The sequence below is a fragment of the Oncorhynchus kisutch genome, linkage group LG17 (assembly GCF_002021735.2).
Source record: "Oncorhynchus kisutch isolate 150728-3 linkage group LG17, Okis_V2, whole genome shotgun sequence".
NCBI classification, from domain to species: domain Eukaryota; kingdom Metazoa; phylum Chordata; class Actinopteri; order Salmoniformes; family Salmonidae; genus Oncorhynchus; species Oncorhynchus kisutch.
The window spans coordinates 53,142,357-53,163,141 of record NC_034190.2 but is presented as its reverse complement, the minus strand read 5'-3'; the positions used below and the strand labels follow the sequence as shown (position 1 = coordinate 53,163,141).

Sequence of the window (20,785 nt, the reverse complement as noted above, 5' to 3'; positions counted from 1 at the left end):
TTGATACACCATCCAAAGTGTAATAATAACTTCACCATACTCAAAGGGATACTCAATGTCTGTTTTTTTTTTTACACATCTACCAATAGGTGCCCTTCTTTATGAGGCATTGGAAAACTTCTCTGGTCTTTGTGGTTGAATCTGTTTTTGAAATTCACTGCTCGACTGAAGGATCTTACATATAATTGTATGTGTGGAGTACATAGATGAGGTTGTCATTCAAAAATAATGTTAAACACTATTATTGCACACACAGAGAGTCCATGGAATTTATGTGTCTTGTTAAGTAAAGTTTTTCTCCTGAATTTATTTAGGCTTGCCGTAACAAAAGGTTTGACTCAATACATTTCAGTTTTTAATTTTTAATTAATGTTTAAACATTTCAAAAATCATAATTCCACTTTGACATTATGGGGTATGTGTGTAAGCAGGTGACACAATATCTCGAATTAATCTATATTAAATTCAAGATGTAACACAACAAAATGTGGAAAAAGTCAAGGGGTGTGAATACTTTCTGAAGGCTTAATAAGTAGGCTATTTAATTTGGAGCATTATCTTAGGCTACAGACATAAAATAGTACGTGAGTTGAAAGTAAATGTGTAACTGGAAAAAAAGTGAAATTATTATTGTGTCATATATAATTGTAGTTAATATTTTGCCATTGTCTTTTCAATTGTCTTTTCATTGTTTAATTTGCCGGAGGCCTGGCAAAATTCCCCTAAAACCCCAGTGTAACTACCATAGAAATATAATCCATTGATCCATAGATTCTATTTCTATAGAATCTATCACATTGGTCCAGCGTTTTCGAAGCTCTTCTAATCTTGCCTGCCGTACTTTCGAGCGAGTCCTCGCGGAAGTACTGACGTGTTCATACGTCATTAGCCGGCCCAGCACGAGAGGTAGTTAGGTAGTGACACAGCGGCAGAATCAGGTAAGAAAAACCTGTCTTGCAGTATTTTGTCTATCAGTAGGACTGTGAACATATGTTCTCGAGTTTAAGTGGAATCTAGGGGACCAATACCGAAATAATATTTCAATTGAATGAATCTCTAAATATGGTAACGAGAGGCTATATGCCTATGCTAGCTAGCGAGAAAGAGCTCGGTTTCTAACCGGAAGTGAGTTGTCAAACTCACGAAATTACAGCTGGTGGTTGTAGTTCAATTTCCAACTGATTTGTAGCCTTCAAAACGACAAGATTGACACTAAGGACTACACTTTCCATCTTTCTGATAGCAGGGGTTAACAAGTAACTGTTTGATTCCCGCTGCACCTTATGGGAAGTAGAGTGAAAACATAAGTGTTTTACCACACACTGCTAATGAAAGATGGTTGCTTAAACTACACAAACCAGAAATGGGTTGTTTAGGGAAGAACATCACTAATTCGCTAGATATTTTTTTGTAAAGCTAGCTAATTTGCTAGCAACACTCACCCTGCTTGCAAAACAGAAACATAACATTGAATACGAAAATAATAGCTAATAGTAACTAACCAGAACAATGACCTGATATTTTAGCTAGGTATTCAAAATTGCGTTATGAATAATCACACTTCATTGCTAAACATTTAACGTTACTGTAGCTAGCTTTCCAATCCCACACTATAAATGGGTTGTTGGCTAGCTGGCTGGCTAGCTATCTACTGCATTTGCTGGTTGACTAGCTCGCTTGCTATTAGCTAGCCTACCATTACACGATTCAGCGTTGGAGAGCAAATCATAGCTAACATTATCCATAATGGAAGAGACCGTCTGTCTCCGATCTGTCAGCTATTTATCAAGTATATGGTCGTATCAGCCAACGTTAACTTAGTCTCACAATAATTGGATAGCCGTTTGATAGCCAATCAACAACACATGCCATTTGACATGAACTGAAAAATGAAACTCTTCTATCGATTTTGGGTGGGAAGTGTTGGAATAGTGGTAGCTAGCTAGGTCAATTAGCCTAGTGTTTCCCAACCCTGGTCCTCGAGTACCCCAAACAGTACACCGTTTTGTTGTAGCCCTTGACAAAAACCCAACGTTCAACTCATTGAGGGCTTGATGATTAGTTGAATCAGGTATCACTGGTTAAAATAAACAGTTTATGTTGGGTACTCGAGGACCAGGGTTGGGAAACACTGAATTAGCCTACAGTATGTTGATGTAGCCCAACCGACCGCGGACACTATTACTACGTTTGTCTTCTGCGTCCAGCTGGTTATACAATGTCTGTCGCCCAGTGACCGGCTCGTACTTAAACATCCTTAATTCAGGCTGCAAAGGCATCAGTTTCCTCCTTAACTCGGTAAAAAAAAAACAGGGCCATATGTGTACCGTTTTAATAAAACACAATTTTCCACCACCATGCTAGAGTGGCAGGGATTGACGTTAAACTTCACAATGGAGAAATCGCTCCGCCATTTCCTGGTTACTAAAATTCTAATAGTTCACCTAATTTCAGTTTGTGACAACAAGCATGTATAGTGTAGAGAATCATTGTACCATCTAAACCGCTGTGAAATATATTTCCATAACCAAAATTATTGTATTTACAGCTGTTTGAAACTAGTGTACAAAACTGAAAGTAAAAGACACAACTAAACTTAAGAACGGGAAGCATAAAAATAGTGTACATAAGACAGATCTATGGCTTCTTAGACTTGCTTTCAATCAGTGACAGATCTGTAACTTGGTTATGTTGAGCATGCTCAACTTGCCCGACTGCCATACATTTTTTTTATCATCTTCCCAATGTGGAAACCTCAGAGCAGGTTCAACTTGTGCGACTGCTCAGTTCACTTGCCCTAGATGGGCATAAACTGCTTCTAGAAATAGAAATCCCCAATCACCACACATTTTGAGGAAAATGAAAACATGCCAGTTTGTCACTTTCATGAGGTTGGAGTGATGGACACTGGTTTTTCATTGCACTCTAGATCAGAAGGTTGCGTGTTCGAAGCCAGTCATGGACACTGTTTTTTGGGGGGAGGTGAACCCTATCCTATCCTATCCCAAACCATTTGGAATGGGTACCGAAATGTAATCTTTTAACCCTATCCCAAACATGTTAACTTAAAATTTGACATTTGAAGAAATTAAACGATATATAGCAGCAGGAACAACAAACACTTACATTTTGGAGCAACTTCAATGTTTGACTTTTGGAGAACGTCTTCGCTAGATTGGCGTGGTTATGTGATATACTTGTCAGTAGCGTCTCAAGTCAACTTCTGAGCGAGCTTGACTGTCCAGTTGGCTACATTAGTTTTTGTTATCCATAAAGAAATGTATTCTTAAAATAACAATGCTTGGTAGTTGTTCTGTGTTCGGCTGTGGTAATTTCAAGAATCCAAAATTGAAAGGGGTTTCCATCATTTGGAAAGATGCAAGCAGTGGTTGGCGCCTATTCAAAACTCGAAATACTATCGTAAAATTACTACATTATGTTAATCACATTACTTTTATATTAGAATCTAAGCCTATACTAGTGCTCACACTGTCTGTTTTTCTTAGAGGCAACAGAACAGAGTTCTTCAAACTCTCATGTGTCTGTGTGGGGAGAGAGAGAGAAGCCTCTAAGATTTAACATTGACAGTAGATTTACGATGGCTTGGTGATAAGACAACATTCCATGATTAGTGTCTGTGGGTCTCCCTGGCACCGACAGACAGGCACAATCTCCAGTTTATTTAAGGACCTTATGTCTGCTGCATTAGTATTTCTGTATAAGCAAGCAGTAAATTAACTAGAGACAGATATTTGGTGCCATGTAAATCTTGAATTATTTTGCATGAGCGCAAAATGTACCTTTTGTATAAATTCTCTCATCTGTGAATTGTCATGAATATCCAGGAGGATGGACTTTGCTATAAAATGCTGTGGCTTAGTCCTGCTGGTTCCCCTACGTGTGGGTCGTTGACAAGCTACATTACTGCAGTAATTAAATAATAAAGTTGGATTGTTTTGAAGAAATCTAAAAGTCTCTCCTTTTGATTAGAATAATTCTACGACAATACGATGTAAAACCACCGCAGGACAATTACCGGAAGGTCTGTGTATGTAGTAGAGGTCGACCGATTACTCGGAATGGTCGATTAATTAGGGCCGATTTCAAGACTTCATAACAATCAGAAATATTTTTGAACACCGATTTTGGCCGATTTAAAATGTGTATATATATATATATATATATATATATATATATATATATATATTTGTTTTTACACCTTTATTTAATCTTTATTAACTAGGCAATTCAGTTAAGAACATATTCTTATTTTCAATGACAGCCTAGGAACGGTGGGTTAACTGCCTTGTTCAGGGACAGAACGACAGATTTTTACCTTCTCAGCTCGGGGATTCAATCTTGCAACCTTACAGTTAACTAGTCCAACGCTCTAACCACCTGCCTCTCATTGCATTCCACGAGGAGCATGCCTGTAACGCTAATGCAGTAAACCAAGGTAAGTTGCTAGCTAGCATTAAACGTATCTTATAAAAAGCAATCAATCAATCATAATCACTAGTTAACTACACATGGTTGATATTACTAGTTTATCTAGCGTGTCCTGCGTTGCATATAATCGATGCGGTGCGTATTCGCGAAAAAGGACTGTCGTTGCTCCAATGTGTACCTAACCATAAACATCAATGCCTTTCTTAAAATCAATACACAGAAGTATATATCTTTAAACCTGCATATTTAGCTAAAAGAAAGCCAGGTTAGCAGGCAATATTAACCAGGTGAAATTGTGTCACTTCTCTTGCGTTCATTGCACGCAGAGTCAGTGTATATGCAACAGTTTGGGCTGCCTAATTTGCCAGAATTGTACGTAATTATGACATAACATTGAAGGTTGTGCAATGTAACAGGAATATTTAGACTTATGGATGCCACACCTTAGATAAAATACGTAACGGTTCCGTATTTCACTGAAAGAATAAACGTCTTGTTTTCGAGATGATAGTTTCCGGATTCTACCATATTAATGACCTAAGGCTCGTATTTCTGTGTGTTATTATGTTATAACTAAGTCTATGATTTGATAGAGCAGTCTGACTGAGCAGTGGTAGGCACCAGCAGGCTCGTAAACATTCATTCAAACAGCACTTTCGTGCGGTTGACAGCAGCTCTTCGCAATGCTTCAAGCATTGCGCTGTTTATGACTTCAAGTTTATCAACTCCCGAGATTAGGCTGGTGTAAACGATGTGAAATGGCTAGCTAGTTAGCGGGGTGCGCGCTAATAGTGTTTCAAATGTCAGGTAGGAGCGAGGAGAGGGACGGAAGCTATACTGTTACACTGGCAATACTAAAGTGCCTATAAGATACAATACAAATTGTATAGAGAGAAATAGTCCTATAATTCCTATAATAACTACAACCTAAAACTTCTTACCTGGGATTATTGAAGACTCGTGTTAAAAGGAACCACCAGCTTTCATATGTTCTCATGTTCTGAGCAAGGAACTAAAACGTTAGCTTTATTACATGGCACATATTGCACTTTTACTTCTCCAACACTTTGTTTTTGCATTATTTAAACCAAAATGAACTTGTTTCATTATTTATTTGAGGCTAAATTGATTTTATTGATGTATTATATTAAGTTAAAATAAGTGGTCATTCAGTATTGTTGTAATTGTCATTATTACAAATAAATAAATACAAATTGGCCGATTTTTAATTGGTATCGGCTTTTTTTGGTCCGCCAATAATCTGTATCGGCGTTGAAAAATCATAATCGGTCGACCTCTAGTATGTAGCAAGCATTTCACACCAGAGGACAACGAGAGGGTTAGGCAGGCCAAATTGATGGGTGGTGATTTATCAGGACAACGTATTTTGTCCAACTCTAAATTCAACACAGGCATACCCCTGCCATTCCAAAGAACATTGCCCAAGCAACAAAGCCAGCAAAACAGGATGTCATTAAGAAGCACAAGACACGGTTCTCAAATTAAAACATCATTGCCCATGTTATTGTAAATTAAATGTGTATATTATTCTCTATAAACAAATCAATCCAAACAAGATTTAATGGCTGTACTAGGCATATCCGCTGTGTTAATATGAGCTGTATTATTGAACATATATATATAATATGAGCAATAACGATTTAGGGTTGGGCGATATTACAATAGTATCGTCTACCAAGGATGATTGACAGTCATCGTCTAGTGACGACATCGTGATGTGACAGACGATACCTAACCTATTCCAACGTGACTGGCCTCAAGCAGTAAATAGTAGAGTGGAGTCAGGCAGTGCACAGCAGGACAGCGCATGGGTGTCATTCCGAGTCAATTTTTTATATTCCGATTTGCTATAGCCCATTCCAATTAATGTTATATTTACAGAATGCAAGAGCACAATGTAGACGTGGCTAAGTTTCACCAAAGCAGTGCTAAATGTCCGGTCAATTTAATTATTTAAAAAATATATATCTTTCTCCAATAGTGGATGATTTCTCCCACCGTGCTATTTCATGATCAAACAATGAATTTATTTAATGGAGTTCTAGGCTATCTCAAAGTTTTACGTTGTTTTTGAATAACCTACAAATATGGTAGGCCAAAGTTAATCTTGAGAAAGCAAGAACAAACAATAGCAAGATGGGAAAAGTCTCATGAGAAATTTGAACAAACCTTACAGTTAAGCAAAGCATTATATGACAGAAATGCTTAATGCATATGAGGCCAGACAAAAATATTGCCCAACCCTGATACTGATATCTCCACCAACTTCTGGTAAATCAATAGTGTATACACAAAACAAAGGGAGTTTATAGTACAACTAAAGCAAATACGTAGCTAAGTGATTCCTTATTGGGGCTACTCATTTTACTCAAGATGTATTGATCTGATAGTGATACAACCAATCAAATAAAGACAAAGAATTCATGCCGTTTCCAGATTTTATTGCACGCTATTACAATTCCTCCAGCACATCATCAACCTCGACGAAGCCTCTTTACTTCCCATCAGGAGATCACGAATCCTCCCAACCACACAGGCAGGCAAAACCAGTCTGTTGTTTTTCCGTTGTACCCATTCCAGGAAGAAAGAAAAAAAACGGTAGGCATGTGATATTTTCTGAAAGAAAAAAATGAATAATCAGATTTGTTGTTAGGGTAGACTGTACTCCAACATTTGTAAACAGCACTGGTAAATGTAGCCAATACGATGGTAAAGTGATCTAACGTTAATTATAAACTGGGTGGTTCGAGCCCTGAATGCTGATTGGCTGACAGCCGTGGTATCAGACCGTATACCACGGGTATGACAAAATGTTTATTTTTACTGTTCCAATTAGGTTGGTAACCAGTTTATAATAGCAATAAGGCACCTCGGGGGTTTGTGATATATGGCCAATAGGGGTGTATCCAGGTGCGTTGCGTCGTGCATAAGAACAGCCTTTAGCCGTGATATATTGGGTGGGCCATATTGCCCCCCCCATGCCTTATTGCTTAGTCTACTATGACGATGACAATAGAAACAAGATGTCGGGAGATTACCATGGCAAGCTACAGGAGACTCATTCATATAGCTGTTATAGATATTATGGTGAGAGCACATTCAGCAGCCAAATATAAAACAATTCAAATCAGTGTTGCAATGGTTGTACTTTGACAGCCTCGTTTCTAATGTGCTAGCTCTGGATGTATAAACAAACCAGGTAGAACTCGATCTAGTAACGATAGCCAAACTAATGCTACACAACCGCAATGCACACATCAGCACTAATGTTATGAAATTATGCAGATATAAAAACAATAGCTGGCGCAAAACACTTGCTCTGTTATCTGTCCTCTTGGCCCCGCTGGTTCAGGCTTTCTTCTCCAGTTTATTTTCGGGAGTACTGTCTCAAGGCTGTTAAACGTTTTCCGATTCCCAGCATTCGGGAGTGGGACAAGCAGAGATCAGGAAATCAACCTCACTCCCTAAACCTTGTTGTAGTTTTGAAAATACACGATTGCCCCCAAATGCATCAGTAAGGATAAAATCTGGTAACTAACGGTACCTAGCTTTTGATCTACAGAACACATTTGGAAGTAGTTTTCACATTCCTGCATGTTTGTAACGTGATCTGGACAATACTTTTTAGGCCAAAAATGGCCGGAACGTTCCTTTTAAGGAGGAAACCGATGCCGTTGCTGCCTGAATGAAGGACATTTTTTATGTATGAGACAGTCACTGGGGGACACGAGTGTATAGCCGGCTGGGCACATTCAAGTCGGACGCAGATGACAAACTACGTAAAAGGAATAAAAATGCAATCTGGTGGCCGGTTGGGCTAATGTTGATGTCGCTTCGTTGTCGCTCTGTGTATTGTTGCCATGTTATTACCGGTAATGTAGAAGAGGACTGCAACTGAATAAATAAACTAGCTAGCTATATATTAAACGACTACTGAAGCCTACATGTAAGGATGATATTGGTGTTCATTAATATTTGAGACATTTCTTTGAGTTATAGGCATAATATCCCCAGTCTCATCTTCCCACACATTATTTACTTGCAGCAAATGGAACAACTAAACTAGCTTTATCAAGCACCGCCAGGCAAGATCTTTCAAACACAAAGTCTGAGTTAGCAGGGCTCTACGCTGACTTTTTAAAATATTTTTTTTACAAGGAGTACGTACGTGTAAATTGAAGAGCACACTTCAAATATTTTTCATTAAGAAGCCTTTTTTTGTAGTAATGGCGCAGGCATGGTGGTGTATCTGCTCTTGTGTATTCTCCATGGCACTCGGGCTGCGGTACAATTAAGTAATCATTGCAACAATTATCATCTGGGCTAATTTATTTTCTAGGAGCTCTGGTGCTCCTAAATAAAATAAAAAATCTAGGTCGCACAGCAAAATATTTAGGTGCATATTCAAGTAAAATGGTCGCACTGTAGAGCCCTGGGTGGTGAAGTCTGTTCAAGGAATACCTGTTAACAACCATTTTCTCTCCTTCCACAGACATAATGTCAGAAGGGGACAGTGTTGGTGAATCGATCCATGGGAAACCATCCACAATCGGCAGCTTCTTCACACGGGTTGGACAGGTACTGCTGCCGGGGCCTTTAGTTGGTCTCGTCAAGAGGAAAGCGAAATAGGCTAAACCAAATAGAACTCTGCACCACTGTATTGATGAAGATAAACATTGGACCCACTGTCACGATGGTGCCACATAGAAAGACTAGAATTTCCACTTCAGATAAGACGATGTTAAAACAGTGCTTTATCTAATGGTTACAGTTGTTCTCCTGGTAATGGTTGTGCGCTGTGTCTCTGGTTGGTGTCTTTTCCAGATCTATCAGTCATGGCTAGACAAGTCAACGCCGTTCTCCATAGGGCGATGGGGAGTCACTCTTTCTCTAACGGCCATCTACATGATCAGAGTGTACATATTACAGGTAGAGCCACACACCACACTCAGGGCTTATCCTGAGCCGCATTCAGGAGAGTGCAACATACCGAACACTCCACATAGAAATGCCATGAGCAAAGCTGACATAATTCCTTCCTCCACATGTCAAAAAGGCACGTCTGTTCTGCACAATATATTTATATCGGAACGTTCCACAACATTGTGCCCTACTGAATACGCACCTGACGTCTTTAAAGGTGGCCTCGGCAATGTGACACTTCATCAGACACAGTGGGACAACTTTCTCCTTACAGGCGTAAACAGTCAAAGTAAAATCTGCCAAGATGTTGGCATGCCTCTGGCAAGAGAGCAAGTTTGGAAGAGCCTATAAATGGCTTGTCAGATTTGAATTCTGTTTGACTATGATAACGTTATTTGAAGACATTTTGGGGGCATCTAACTGTGTGAAGGTGTACTGTTTTCTTTTAGACTAGTATTGCTCCAGATATTTTCACCTCAGTCAGTGATGCATTTGCAAATTGAATTATGGAATATACATTTTTACGCTTATTTAATTTACAGTTTGTAGGTGGGAATGCATGACATTCAAATCAACACTAATATGAGGTTTTCTCTGCTCCCTCCAGGGTTGGTATATTGTAACATATGCTCTGGGAATCTACCATCTTAACCTGTTCATCGCTTTTCTATCACCAAAAGTGGATCCATCAATGCTTGACGAAGGCAAGTTAGAGTTCACTGAACCATGCCTTTGGCTGCGGTCATGTTCAAGATGTTTACTTTTCCTCCATAAAACCATGTCTAGGAGTGCCTTCTAGTGCTCACTCCTCACTAAGACACAATCAAAAATATCTTTGTGCTCAGGCTCCATGGTGCGGCTAGAGAGTGTTTTTAAAAAAGCTTTTACTAGGGGTGCATCTTTGGCTTTCAAGCCAACTCGATATCTCGTCTTAATACACTGGGGTATACAATTAAAAAAAGATACCTTATAGTTTGGGAAGACTCAATACTATACGGTTTAGTTCAATGCAATTACATTTTTATTTGCAGTCTGGATAATTCATCCTTGTTAATGACTAGACAAAGACTATATAAAACATAATTACCAAATTACCCATTATTTCGAAAAACAGCCTATAGCCCAATGGCAAACTACAAAATTAGATCCCAAAATTCAGAAAGAGGTGCATGTTTAGTACAGTTCGGTGTACTTACATGTAGTATTGTGGATAACGATTGGTTGGTTTACCTTGCCCTTGGGAAAGTGAAAGGGGGACACCAAGTCAGTTGTACAACTGAATGCATTAAACTTAAATGTGTCTTCTGCGTTTAACCCTTTGTCACGCCTACTAATTTAAAATGGGGGATGCACTGGTTAAGTGGGGTCTATTTGATGTGTGTTAATTACTGACATTGCTGCAAGGTGCAAATTTTCTTTACTGAAAGGATTTGGACTGAATTGGGGGGAGGCATCATCTCATACCAGTTTTTAGAAGCACTCTGTACACTAGAGAAACAAGTTATTGGAGAGCTCTTTTGCTTCCAGTGTGGTGAGAGTAACAAAGAAAGGGTTCTCTTTGAAAGCTCTTTGGTTGCTATGTAAATACTATTTTAACACCTTTTTAGTGACATTTTGGTATTTAAAACGGAATGCAAAGTTTTTACCCCAGTATTCTCATTGGGATGCCGTTGGGATCAGTTTTCTAAATCTGTAGTCACTGTTCTTGTTTTGAGTCCATTTGATTGGCTCGGAACGTGACCACTGATCCTTGTTGTAACCTTGCTCCTCCTCCACTCACCTATAGATGAGGGCCCGGCGCTCCCCACCAAGCAGAACGAGGAGTTCCGCCCATTCATCAGGAGGTTGCCCGAATTCAAATTCTGGTGAGAGCCCCCAATCACCGTCATCTACCCAGCCTGGCCTTTCACTGAACTGGGTTGAGCCACAGTCTTGTGCATGCATCATTTGTGCTCCCTTGTCCTAACATCCTACCACAGTCTCCTGTTTGAATATTCTTTCATCAATCATTCACCAATGGTTACGATATGTTTTTTGGGGGGGAACATTTGCATGGAAGTTCATTTTGTGGGGTCAGCAACACATCATAATGCACAAAATCAATGCACTATAATACATTACAATAAAGTGAGAACACGCATATTCACGTAGTACACTGTGACATGTACAATACTGTCTGACCATGTATGTGTGTTGTGTCCTATGTCCAGCTATAGCCTGGTTCACAGAAAATAAGCTCCTGCACACTGCCCTTGCAAAGTATCACTCCCTTTATTCTGTTCACCAAGTAGCTCGCTCACCCTCCAATGTGAAGAGGTTCTTGGCTTGTGAAAGTATACTTCCTGAAGGATGCTGCACTAGGATGCTCTATAGACTTTTACTGGAAAGCTTTGTTGTACATACTCTCCTTACTATCAAGGCTATATGTGGATATAGCATACAGTGCCTTCAAAGTATTCAGACCCCTTTTCGTTACGTTACAGCCTCATTCTAAAATGGATTAAATAAAAAGAAATACTCAGCAATCTACACACCCCGTCATGACAAAGCGAAAACAGGTTTAGACATTTTTGCAAATGTATTAAAAATAAAACACCTTATTTACATACAGTGGCAAGAAAAAGTATGTGAAAACTTTGGAATTACCTGGATTTCTGCATAAATTGGTTCAAATTTGATCTGATCATCTAAGTCACAACAATAGACACACAGTGTGCTTAAACTAATAACACACACATTATTGTATTTTTCTTGTCTATATTGAATACATCATTTAAACATTGACAGTGTAGGTTGGGGAAAAAGTTTGTGAACCCCAAAAGCTAATTGGGGTCTGCTAACCTGGAGTCCAATCAATGAGAAAAGATTGGAGATGTTGGTTAGAGCTGTCCTGCCTTATATTTAAAAAAAATTACAAAAAAATTGAGTTTGCTATTCACAGGAAGCATTGCCTAATGTGAACCATGCCTCGATCAAAAGAGCTCTCATAAGACCTAAGATTAAGAACAGTTGACTTACATAAAGCTGGAAAGGGTTACAAAAGTATCTCTAAAAGCCTTGATGTTCACGGTAAGACAAATTGTCTATAAATGAAGAAAGTTAAGCACGGTTGCTAATCTCTCTAGGAGTGGCCGTCCTGCCAATGTACATTTTGCTGGATAATGTAAAGCTATCTGTCTGCCAATTGAAGCTCAATTTGAAGTTAGATGGTGCAACAGGACATCGACCCAAAACACAGAAGTAAATCCAAAACGGAAGTAAATCAACAATAGTATGGCTTCCACAGACGAAAATACGCCTTCTGGAGTGGCCCTGTCAGAGTCCTGACCTCAACCCGATTGAGATGCTGTGGCATGACCTGAAGATAGCAGTTCACACCAGACATCCCAAGAATATTCCTGAACTGAAACAGTTTTGTAAAGAGGAATAGTCAAAAATGTATCCTGATCGTTGTGCAGGTCTGATCTGCAACTACAGAAAACTTTTGGTTGAGGGTATTGCTGCCAAAGGAGGATCAACCAGTTATTAAATCCAAGGGTTCACATACTTTTCTCACCCTGCACTGTGAATGTCTAAATGGTGTGTTCAATAAAGACATGAAAATGTATAATTATTTATTAGTTTAAGCAGACTGTGTTTGTTGTTGTGACTTGGATGAAGATCAGATCTAGACCGGGCGGCCTAGATCTGGCCGTCCGGCCAAACTGAGCAGTCGGGGAGAAGGGCAGGGAGGTGACCAAGAACCCGATGGTCACTGACAGAGCTCTCTCTGTGGAGATGGGAGAAACTCCAAGTGGGCTGTCTTGCCTTTTATGGAGGAGTGGCTTCGTCTGGCCACGCTACCATAAAAGCCTGGTCGTTGGAGTGCAGTAGAAATGGTTGTTCTTGTTGGAGTGAGGCAGATCACAATCATTTCTGCAGCACTCCAGCAATCAGGCCTTTATGGTAGAGTGGCCAGACGGAAGTCACTCCTCAGTAAAAGGCACATGAAAGCCCGCTTGGAGTTTGCCAAAAGGAACTTTAAGACTCTCAAACCATGAGAAACAAGATTCTCTGGTCTGATGAAACCAAGATTTAACTATTTGGAATGAAATGTCAAGCGTCACGTCTGGAGGAAACCTGGCACCATCCCTACGGTGAAACATGGTGGTGGCAGGATCATGCTGTGGGGATGTTTTTCAGTGGCAGTCAGTGGGAGACTAGTCACTATCGAGGCAAAGATGAACGGAGCAAAGTACAGAGAGATCCTTGATGAAAACCTGCTCCATAGTGCTCAGGACCTCGGACTGGGGCGAAGGTTCGCCTTCCAACAGGACAATGTCCTCTAAGCACACAGCCAAGACAACGCAGCAGTGGGTTCAGGACAAGTCTCTGAATGTCCTTGAGCCCGGATTTGAACCCGATTGAACATCTCTGGAGAGACCTGATAATAGCTGTGCAGCAACACTCCCCATCCAACCTGACAGAGCTTGAGAGGATCTGCATAGAAAAATGGGAGAAACTGCTCAAATAGAGGTGTACCAAGCTTGTAGCGTCATGCCCAAGAAGACTCAATGCTGTAATCGCTGCCAAAGGGGCTTCAACAAAGTACTGAGTATGGTCTGAATACTTATGTAAATGTGATATTCCAGTTTATTTTACTTAGCGAATGAAAAAAATACAGTTTTTGCTTTGTCAGTATGGGATATTGTGTGTAGATTGAGGTGGGGGGGAAAAAAACAATTTAATACATTTTAGAATAAGGCTGTAACGTAACAAAATGTGGAAATAGTGAAGGGGTCTGCCTACTGTCTTCAGACCCCTTGACTTGGTGTCACTGACTGATATGTTGTTGCCCATACCTATGATGATCGGAAACAGAAAACTCTGGTGGTTAGCTTTGTGGTATCCTTCTGGGCTCGTATTCACAAAGAGTCTCAGACTACGAGAGCTGATCCAGTTTTGCATTTTAGATCATAATTATATGCATCGACGGGACCTGATCCTAGATCATCTGTGACGCTTTGTGAATATGGGTCCTGTTTTTTTGTTTTTTTGACAACTGTTTATGGCCATGAGTGTGAAATTCCAACTACTACACATCCTTGTTTTATGTCGGTCCCTTTTTTTTGTCTGCAGGCATTCGGCAACAAAAGGCATCGTCATTGCCATGATTTGCACATTCTTCGAAGCCTTCAATGTGCCTGTGTTCTGGCCCATACTCGTAATGTACTTCATCATGCTTTTCTGCATCACCATGAAGAGGCAGATCAAGGTATGGGAAACCCAGTGACACTGCTGCTGACTGCATAATAGTCGTATCGGATGCGTCATAGCTAGATGTACAGTCGCTAGTGAAAGTCTACACCCCTTGCACAGTCATCACATTTTTCTGCCTTGAAATTCAATCTAAAAAGGGAATAAGTTTATTCTTTTTCCTACCGATCTACACAACCAACTCCATTTTTCCTTTTTAAAGTGAAGAAAATTATAGAACATTTTCAATTGATTTATTTACAAAAATTAAACGAAGATGTCTTTATTGCTTTTGTCTTCACACACCCCAACCAACTTTGTACAACTCTTAGGGCAACATTTAACAACTTCTTGTGTATCCCTTTTGCATTCATACCCTTATATGGGTTGAAAGTGGCAGATTTAGGTACTGATAAACAGCTAAATTGGTACGCAGTGGCTGTACAGTAAAAAGCTTTACATGATGTCAGAGCTCAGGGTCTGCGCTACACAGCTCTGTATGGGTTTTGACTGACAGATGTTCTGAATTTGAGCACCTCGTGCGACAAGACGTTGCCCCCATCCCTTCCACTAATTGGGCAACTTTTGCTAATGTTTTTATGGAAATTCTGTAAATGAAGAGGGCTATGTATTTTGAAAGATGAGACGTTGAGGATGATAATAAATACCGCTTTTATGTCATACAAGCAAGCTAAACACCTGTGAGTCCAAATGTGCACTTCACATTTCCATAGCATAAAACTCATGTCATATACAGTGCCAACGTTTATGATCACTATGTTGGATGTACAGTTACAAGATGACGTGGCGTCATACCTTGGGTTGTTTTGGACAGAATGAGCCCATGTTTGTCTATTGTGTCTAACTTGCCGTGCACACGCACCTGAATGCACTCATGACTCCTTTCTACACGCACCAAAATGACAATCTGTTTCTCTGAATTGAATTGTGAGCGGCTAACACTGTGGTATCGTATTTTGTAACTTAGCTAGTCATGTTGGCAATAGAGCAAGCTTTCAAATGATGCACATCTGACCCAGATTGCTATTTACTGTATAATGGCAGTTTTTGGATTACGTGAACTGTAATTGTGTGATATTGGGGATCCAGGGTTGTGTTCCAATCAAAACATCTACAAGTGTGCTTGCTTTAGTTCTTCAATGACACAGCTTGGAGAGCTCAAAAAGCACCTTATAGTTGAAGACTCTTCTTTGAAACATAAAAGTGCATTGAAATTACTTAGGAACTTTGGAGAGGGCTCTCGGGCGAATAGGCCCCCAGACAGCTTCTACCCCCACAGCCATAAGACTGCTAAATAGACAATTAATGGGACCCAAACTATCTGTACTTACTCTGTCTTGCACTGACCCTACGCACACTTACTAGACTGTATATACACACTCACTCACACAAACTACATTGATACTCCCACAGAAAACCTAGGTATTCCTCTTCTCCAGATGGGATTGTGCATTGTGATGGCGATTGCATCGTCTGTGACTCTAATGGGTCGGTAAGCAAATTGAAGTGGGTCTAGGGTGTCAGGTAAGGTAGAGGTGATATGATCCTTGACTAGTCTCAAAGCACTTCATGATGACAGAAGTGAGTGCTACGGGGCGATTAGTCGTTTAGTTCACTTACCTTTTGCTTTCTTGGGTACAGGAACAATGTTGGACATGTTGAAGCATGTGGGGACAACAGACTGTGATATGGAGAGATTGAATATGTCCGTAAACACTCCAGCCAGCTGGTCTGCGCATGCTCTGAGGACGCGGCTAGGGATGCCGTCTTGGCCGACAGCCTTACGTGGGTTAACACGCTTAAATGTGTTTCTCATGTCAGCCACAGAGAAGGAGAGCCCACCGTCCTTGGTAGCGGGCTGCATTGGCACTGTGTTATCCTCAAAGCGGGCGAAGAAGGTGTTTTAGCTTGTCCGGAAGCAAGACGTCAGTGTCCGGGACGTGGCTGGTTTTCCCTTTGTAATCTGTGATTGACCGTAGACCCTGCCACATACTTCTCGTGTCTGAGCCTTTGAATTGTGACTCCACTTTGTCTATACTGACCTTTTGCCTGTTTGATTGCCTTACGGAGGGAATAACTACACTATTGGTATTCGGCTATATTCCCAGTCATCTTGACATGGTTAAATGCGATGGTTCGCGCTTTCAGTTTTACGCGAATGCTGCCATCTATGCACGTTTTCTGGTTAGGGTAGGTTTTAATAGGCACAGTGGGTACAATATCTGCTATACACTTCCTGATAAACTCAGTCACCATATCCGTGTATTCGTCTGTTCTCAGAGGCTACCTGGAACATTTCCCAGTCTGCGTGATCAAAACAATCTTGAAGCGTGGATTCCAATTGGTCCGACCAGCGTTGAATAGTCCTTAGCATGGGTGCTCCCTGTTTTGAGTTTCTGCCTTTCGGAAGTGATGAGCAAAATGGATTCATGATCACATTTTCCAAAGGGAGGGCGGGGGAGGGCCTTGTAGGCATCCCGGAAGTTGGAGTAGCAGTGGTCCAAGTGTGTTGTTTTTTTAAAATCAGCGCTACAGTCAATGTGTTGATAGAACTTCGGTAATATTTTCCTAAAATTTGCTTTGTTAAAATCCCCAGCTACAATAAATGAACTGAGAACCCAGCTGGCTCAACGGACTCAGACAGTATATCCCAAGAGAGCCATGTTTCCATGGAACTGAGTATGTTACAATCCCTGATGTCTCTCTGGAAGGAAATGCTCGCCCTTAGCTCATCAACTTTATCCAGAGATTGAACATTAGCGAGTAATATACTCGGAAGTGGTGGGTGGTGTGCGCACCTCCTGAGTCAGACTAAAAGTCCACTAGAAGCTAGAAGCACGGCAGCCCTGTCCGTCAGCGCCATATACAATCCATGTCTCATTTGTCTCAAGGCTTGAAACATCCTTCTTTAACCTCTCATTCTCTTCATCTATACTGATTTGGATATAACAAGTGACATCAATAAGGGTTCATAGCTTTCACCTGGTCATGGAAAGAGCAGGTGTTCCTAATGTTTTGTACAGTCAGTTGCCCTACGAATTGTGAAAAGTTGGTAAAATCTTATTCAACATGATTCACAGCTGTAATGGCTGCAAAATATGTATTCCACCAAGTCTTCACTCTGGGGTGTGAAGACCTACACAATCAAGACATCTTCTATTTTTTTTTATTAATTTGGAATATTTTTCTTTCACTTTCAGAATATGTAGGTTGTGTACATGTGTAGGATTTTTTTTTTATGTAATACATTTTCATTTTTAAAGCAGTAAAATGTGAACTGTGCTGTGACTTTCTTTGAATTACAATGTGGCTAACTCTTGTCTTTTCTCCTACTTCCAGCATATGGTCAAGTATAGATACCTACCCTTCACGCACGGGAAGAGGACTTACAGAGGCAAGGAAGACACAGGGAAACCTTTTGCTAGTTAAAATACCCCCCCCCCCTCACCCCCCTTCCCCCATTTTGAAAATGAAAAGTTGTGGAAAAAGAGTATATGGTGGGTAACAGGGGTCAATGATTGTCTGTGAGGGGATTGAGAAGAAAAAAAAGAGAAATGGGAAAAGAGTTTTGATCCAAAATGGTGACAGTGATGGATGTTATTAGTGCTGAGGATTGCTGTAGTCACAAGAAAACTCTGCCTTTGGTTATTATGGGGATATGAGTCGGTGAGCCATCTTGCAGCCGCGGGATAACATTGTCTTAAGTCAGTGGATGAAACGCAGTGTCGCCCTTTGCCTTGTAACCCCATGGGGTAAGTATAAACTCTGCTAGAGGGGGCGGCACTGGATGAATTTCAGTAGAAATTTCAGTTGTGGATTCTTAACGACTATCCCTTTTCAACTGCTGTGCACTGCTCTGTCTCCAAGCAAAGTAACTACTTTTGATTGAAGACTTGGTACCTACTCGTTTATAATGTGTAATTATGGGAAGTCCTTAGGTTTAGATTGAAATAACGATAAGATGTAACATTTTGAAATTGAAGTAAATATGAAATATTTAAATTGATGAATGATGTGTCTCTGAGATCAAGTGTATTTTTGTGCCGGCTTGAACCCCCCCACCCCCCCCAACCTAAATTTGTCCACTGTATTTTAATGCAGTTACTTTTCAATGACTGGTTATGCTTCACTTGAACAAGGATTCACTAACTACATACAATACCTATCATACTGTAACTATTCAGAACCATAATCCAACCATCTCTTTATGGCAAAAGCAGTGATTTATGTATAGGAGGTTGGCTAGATAACAAGTCAGCTAAGAGTGCAAATCACTGCATGGCCAAGACTGAGTTAGTGTACTCTCCAGAGAATAAACCATCATGGAGGATTATGAAATGTTTCATGTCATGTTTTTTTTAAGACATTATGTACAGTGAGGTTTAAGAATGCCTCGTTCAAGTTAAGTGTGGCTGATTTTTATTAAAATGTGTTCTTGTTTTGCCCTATGTAGCCATATAATCCCTTTTTGTGTTTAGTCCATCTGCTTTCCCATCATGTCAAAAGACGCTTTGCTTGTACAGTTGAAGATAAATATAATACTGTGTCATTCAGCACTCCTGGAAACTAAATGATAGAGATTACTTTATGGAGGTGGCATCTAGCTATGGACGAGCCAATCAAGTTAAACCTCCCGATTTTTGTAATGCGCCCCCCTGTGAATATAATTTTAAATAGTTCATTTTTCGAGTTTAGATTTCTTAAAGTAACTGTCCAGTGTTCCCAGATTTCTATGAAATATGACCTATAATTAATTACAATAGGGGTGAAATAGTTTTCCTTCCAAAAAATGGTTATTAAATATGTAAAACAGTACATTTTCTGTGTTGAAATGGTGTGGGCATATCCCAACAGAATGGTGTGGGCGTATCCCAACAGAATGGTGTGGGCGTATCCCAACAGAATGGTGTGGACATATACTGGTCATAAAAAATGTGAATTCAAGTAGACTGCTGATTGGCCAGCTCCTCCTCAGGAGGATGACAACATCCTCCATGAGGAAATGGCTAGTATTTTTTTTTATAGGTGTGTATGACACAAGTTTGAGGTGTGGTTTTGGAAGTGTACGAGTATAGAATGAGACGTCAACGTTATTTGTGTATGAGTTAACAGAAAAGTTAGATTTTCTCTGGACAGTTACTTTAAAATGTACTTTATAGTATCATTATAGAATAATAATGAAATACCTTCTACACTGAGGCCAACTGTTTAGAAACTGGGGTCCATTCCATGCAAATATAGCAATCTTGATAAACTCATATTCTGTATTTTACTTTAGACATATGTGGTAATCTACTAATCATTCCAAACAAAAATATTTTCTCTCTCTCTTCTTTTGCAGAGGAAACATAAGAAAATTGAGATTGAGAGCTTTTAATGTATCAAATGGATGAAGGGGGTTGTGAACACTTTTTTTCTTTTTGGCCCCCACCCCTCACATTTTTGGGCATTTTTATCAGTATGCCGGTCGGGTATCTTATGAAAAGTGTGCAGTAGTATTTTTGGTAACCAGAGAGACATTTTGGAAAACCTTTGATCAGCCCTGTAAAGAAGGATCAGACTTTTTTCCCCCTGTCAAAGTACATCATGTTTCCAAGAGTTGTCTTGTGGATTTATATATATGGCAAAGATAACATTTGTTTAGAGATTATTTTGAACATGTTATTTTTTCTTCGAACATTATAGGCTACTATTTCCAAGTGTTCAATTTATCATATGCCATTAAAAAAAAATGAATGAAAACAAAACCTGGTAAAATTGGATTCTAGATTTATAAACACTTTCTCAAGAAAGAGATTGCATGTTCTTGTTTTTTCTTGTGCTGCAATTATAAACAAAACTTGATTTTAATAACTTTAAGTGTATTTTTTTCCACTCCAATTGCTATTAAAGAAACTGTGTCCCTTCTAATGAGGTGGCTGTTTCTGCTTCATGTTTTGGGACCGCTGACATTTTGTCAACGTTCATCCATATCTGCTTTTTAGAAATAACTATTACATTGCTACATGTGTATTACTGTATGAGGTATATTGTGTATCTATTCACTGACCCATCTTGTGTTTGGAAAACAAGTCCATTAATCATTGCGCAAATGTTACATTTGCAGAAAGGATGGAGCTAGTAATGGTACATTTGA

General features: G+C 39.8%; 1 protein-coding gene across 4 annotated transcripts; it reads left to right on the top strand.

Annotated features, from left to right (window-relative positions):
* The first annotated feature begins 808 nt into the window (after positions 1–808).
* On the top strand, positions 809–20,502 carry rer1 (retention in endoplasmic reticulum sorting receptor 1). 4 transcript variants are annotated; one of them, XM_020506181.2, is made up of 8 exons: positions 809–938; positions 8,963–9,048; positions 9,295–9,399; positions 10,001–10,097; positions 11,180–11,258; positions 14,512–14,647; positions 17,989–18,043; positions 19,991–20,502. In XM_020506181.2, exons 2-8 carry the CDS (start codon positions 8,968–8,970, stop codon positions 19,999–20,001), a joined length of 564 nt encoding a protein of 187 aa, XP_020361770.1. In that variant the 5' UTR covers positions 809–938; positions 8,963–8,967; the 3' UTR covers positions 20,002–20,502. The 4 variants fall into 4 exon arrangements, with proteins under 4 accessions (XP_020361770.1, XP_020361768.1, XP_031649928.1 ...); XM_031794068.1 differs by lacking the exon at positions 809–938 and adding an exon at positions 6,283–7,068; XM_020506179.2 differs by having other exon boundaries at positions 17,989–20,499.
* The last annotated feature ends 283 nt before the right edge of the window (positions 20,503–20,785 follow it).

Bases quoted from the DNA above. Each gene is read 5' to 3' on its own strand.
- rer1 (XM_031794068.1), top strand. From the start codon at position 6,894: ATGCCGTTTCCAGATTTTATTGCACGCTATTACAATTCCTCCAGCACA. The intron at 7,069-8,962 runs GTAGGCATGTGA...CTCCTTCCACAG, and splicing joins AGGAAGAAAGAAAAAAAACG to ACATAATGTCAGAAGGGGAC. The intron at 9,400-10,000 runs GTAGAGCCACAC...TGCTCCCTCCAG, and splicing joins TCAGAGTGTACATATTACAG to GGTTGGTATATTGTAACATA.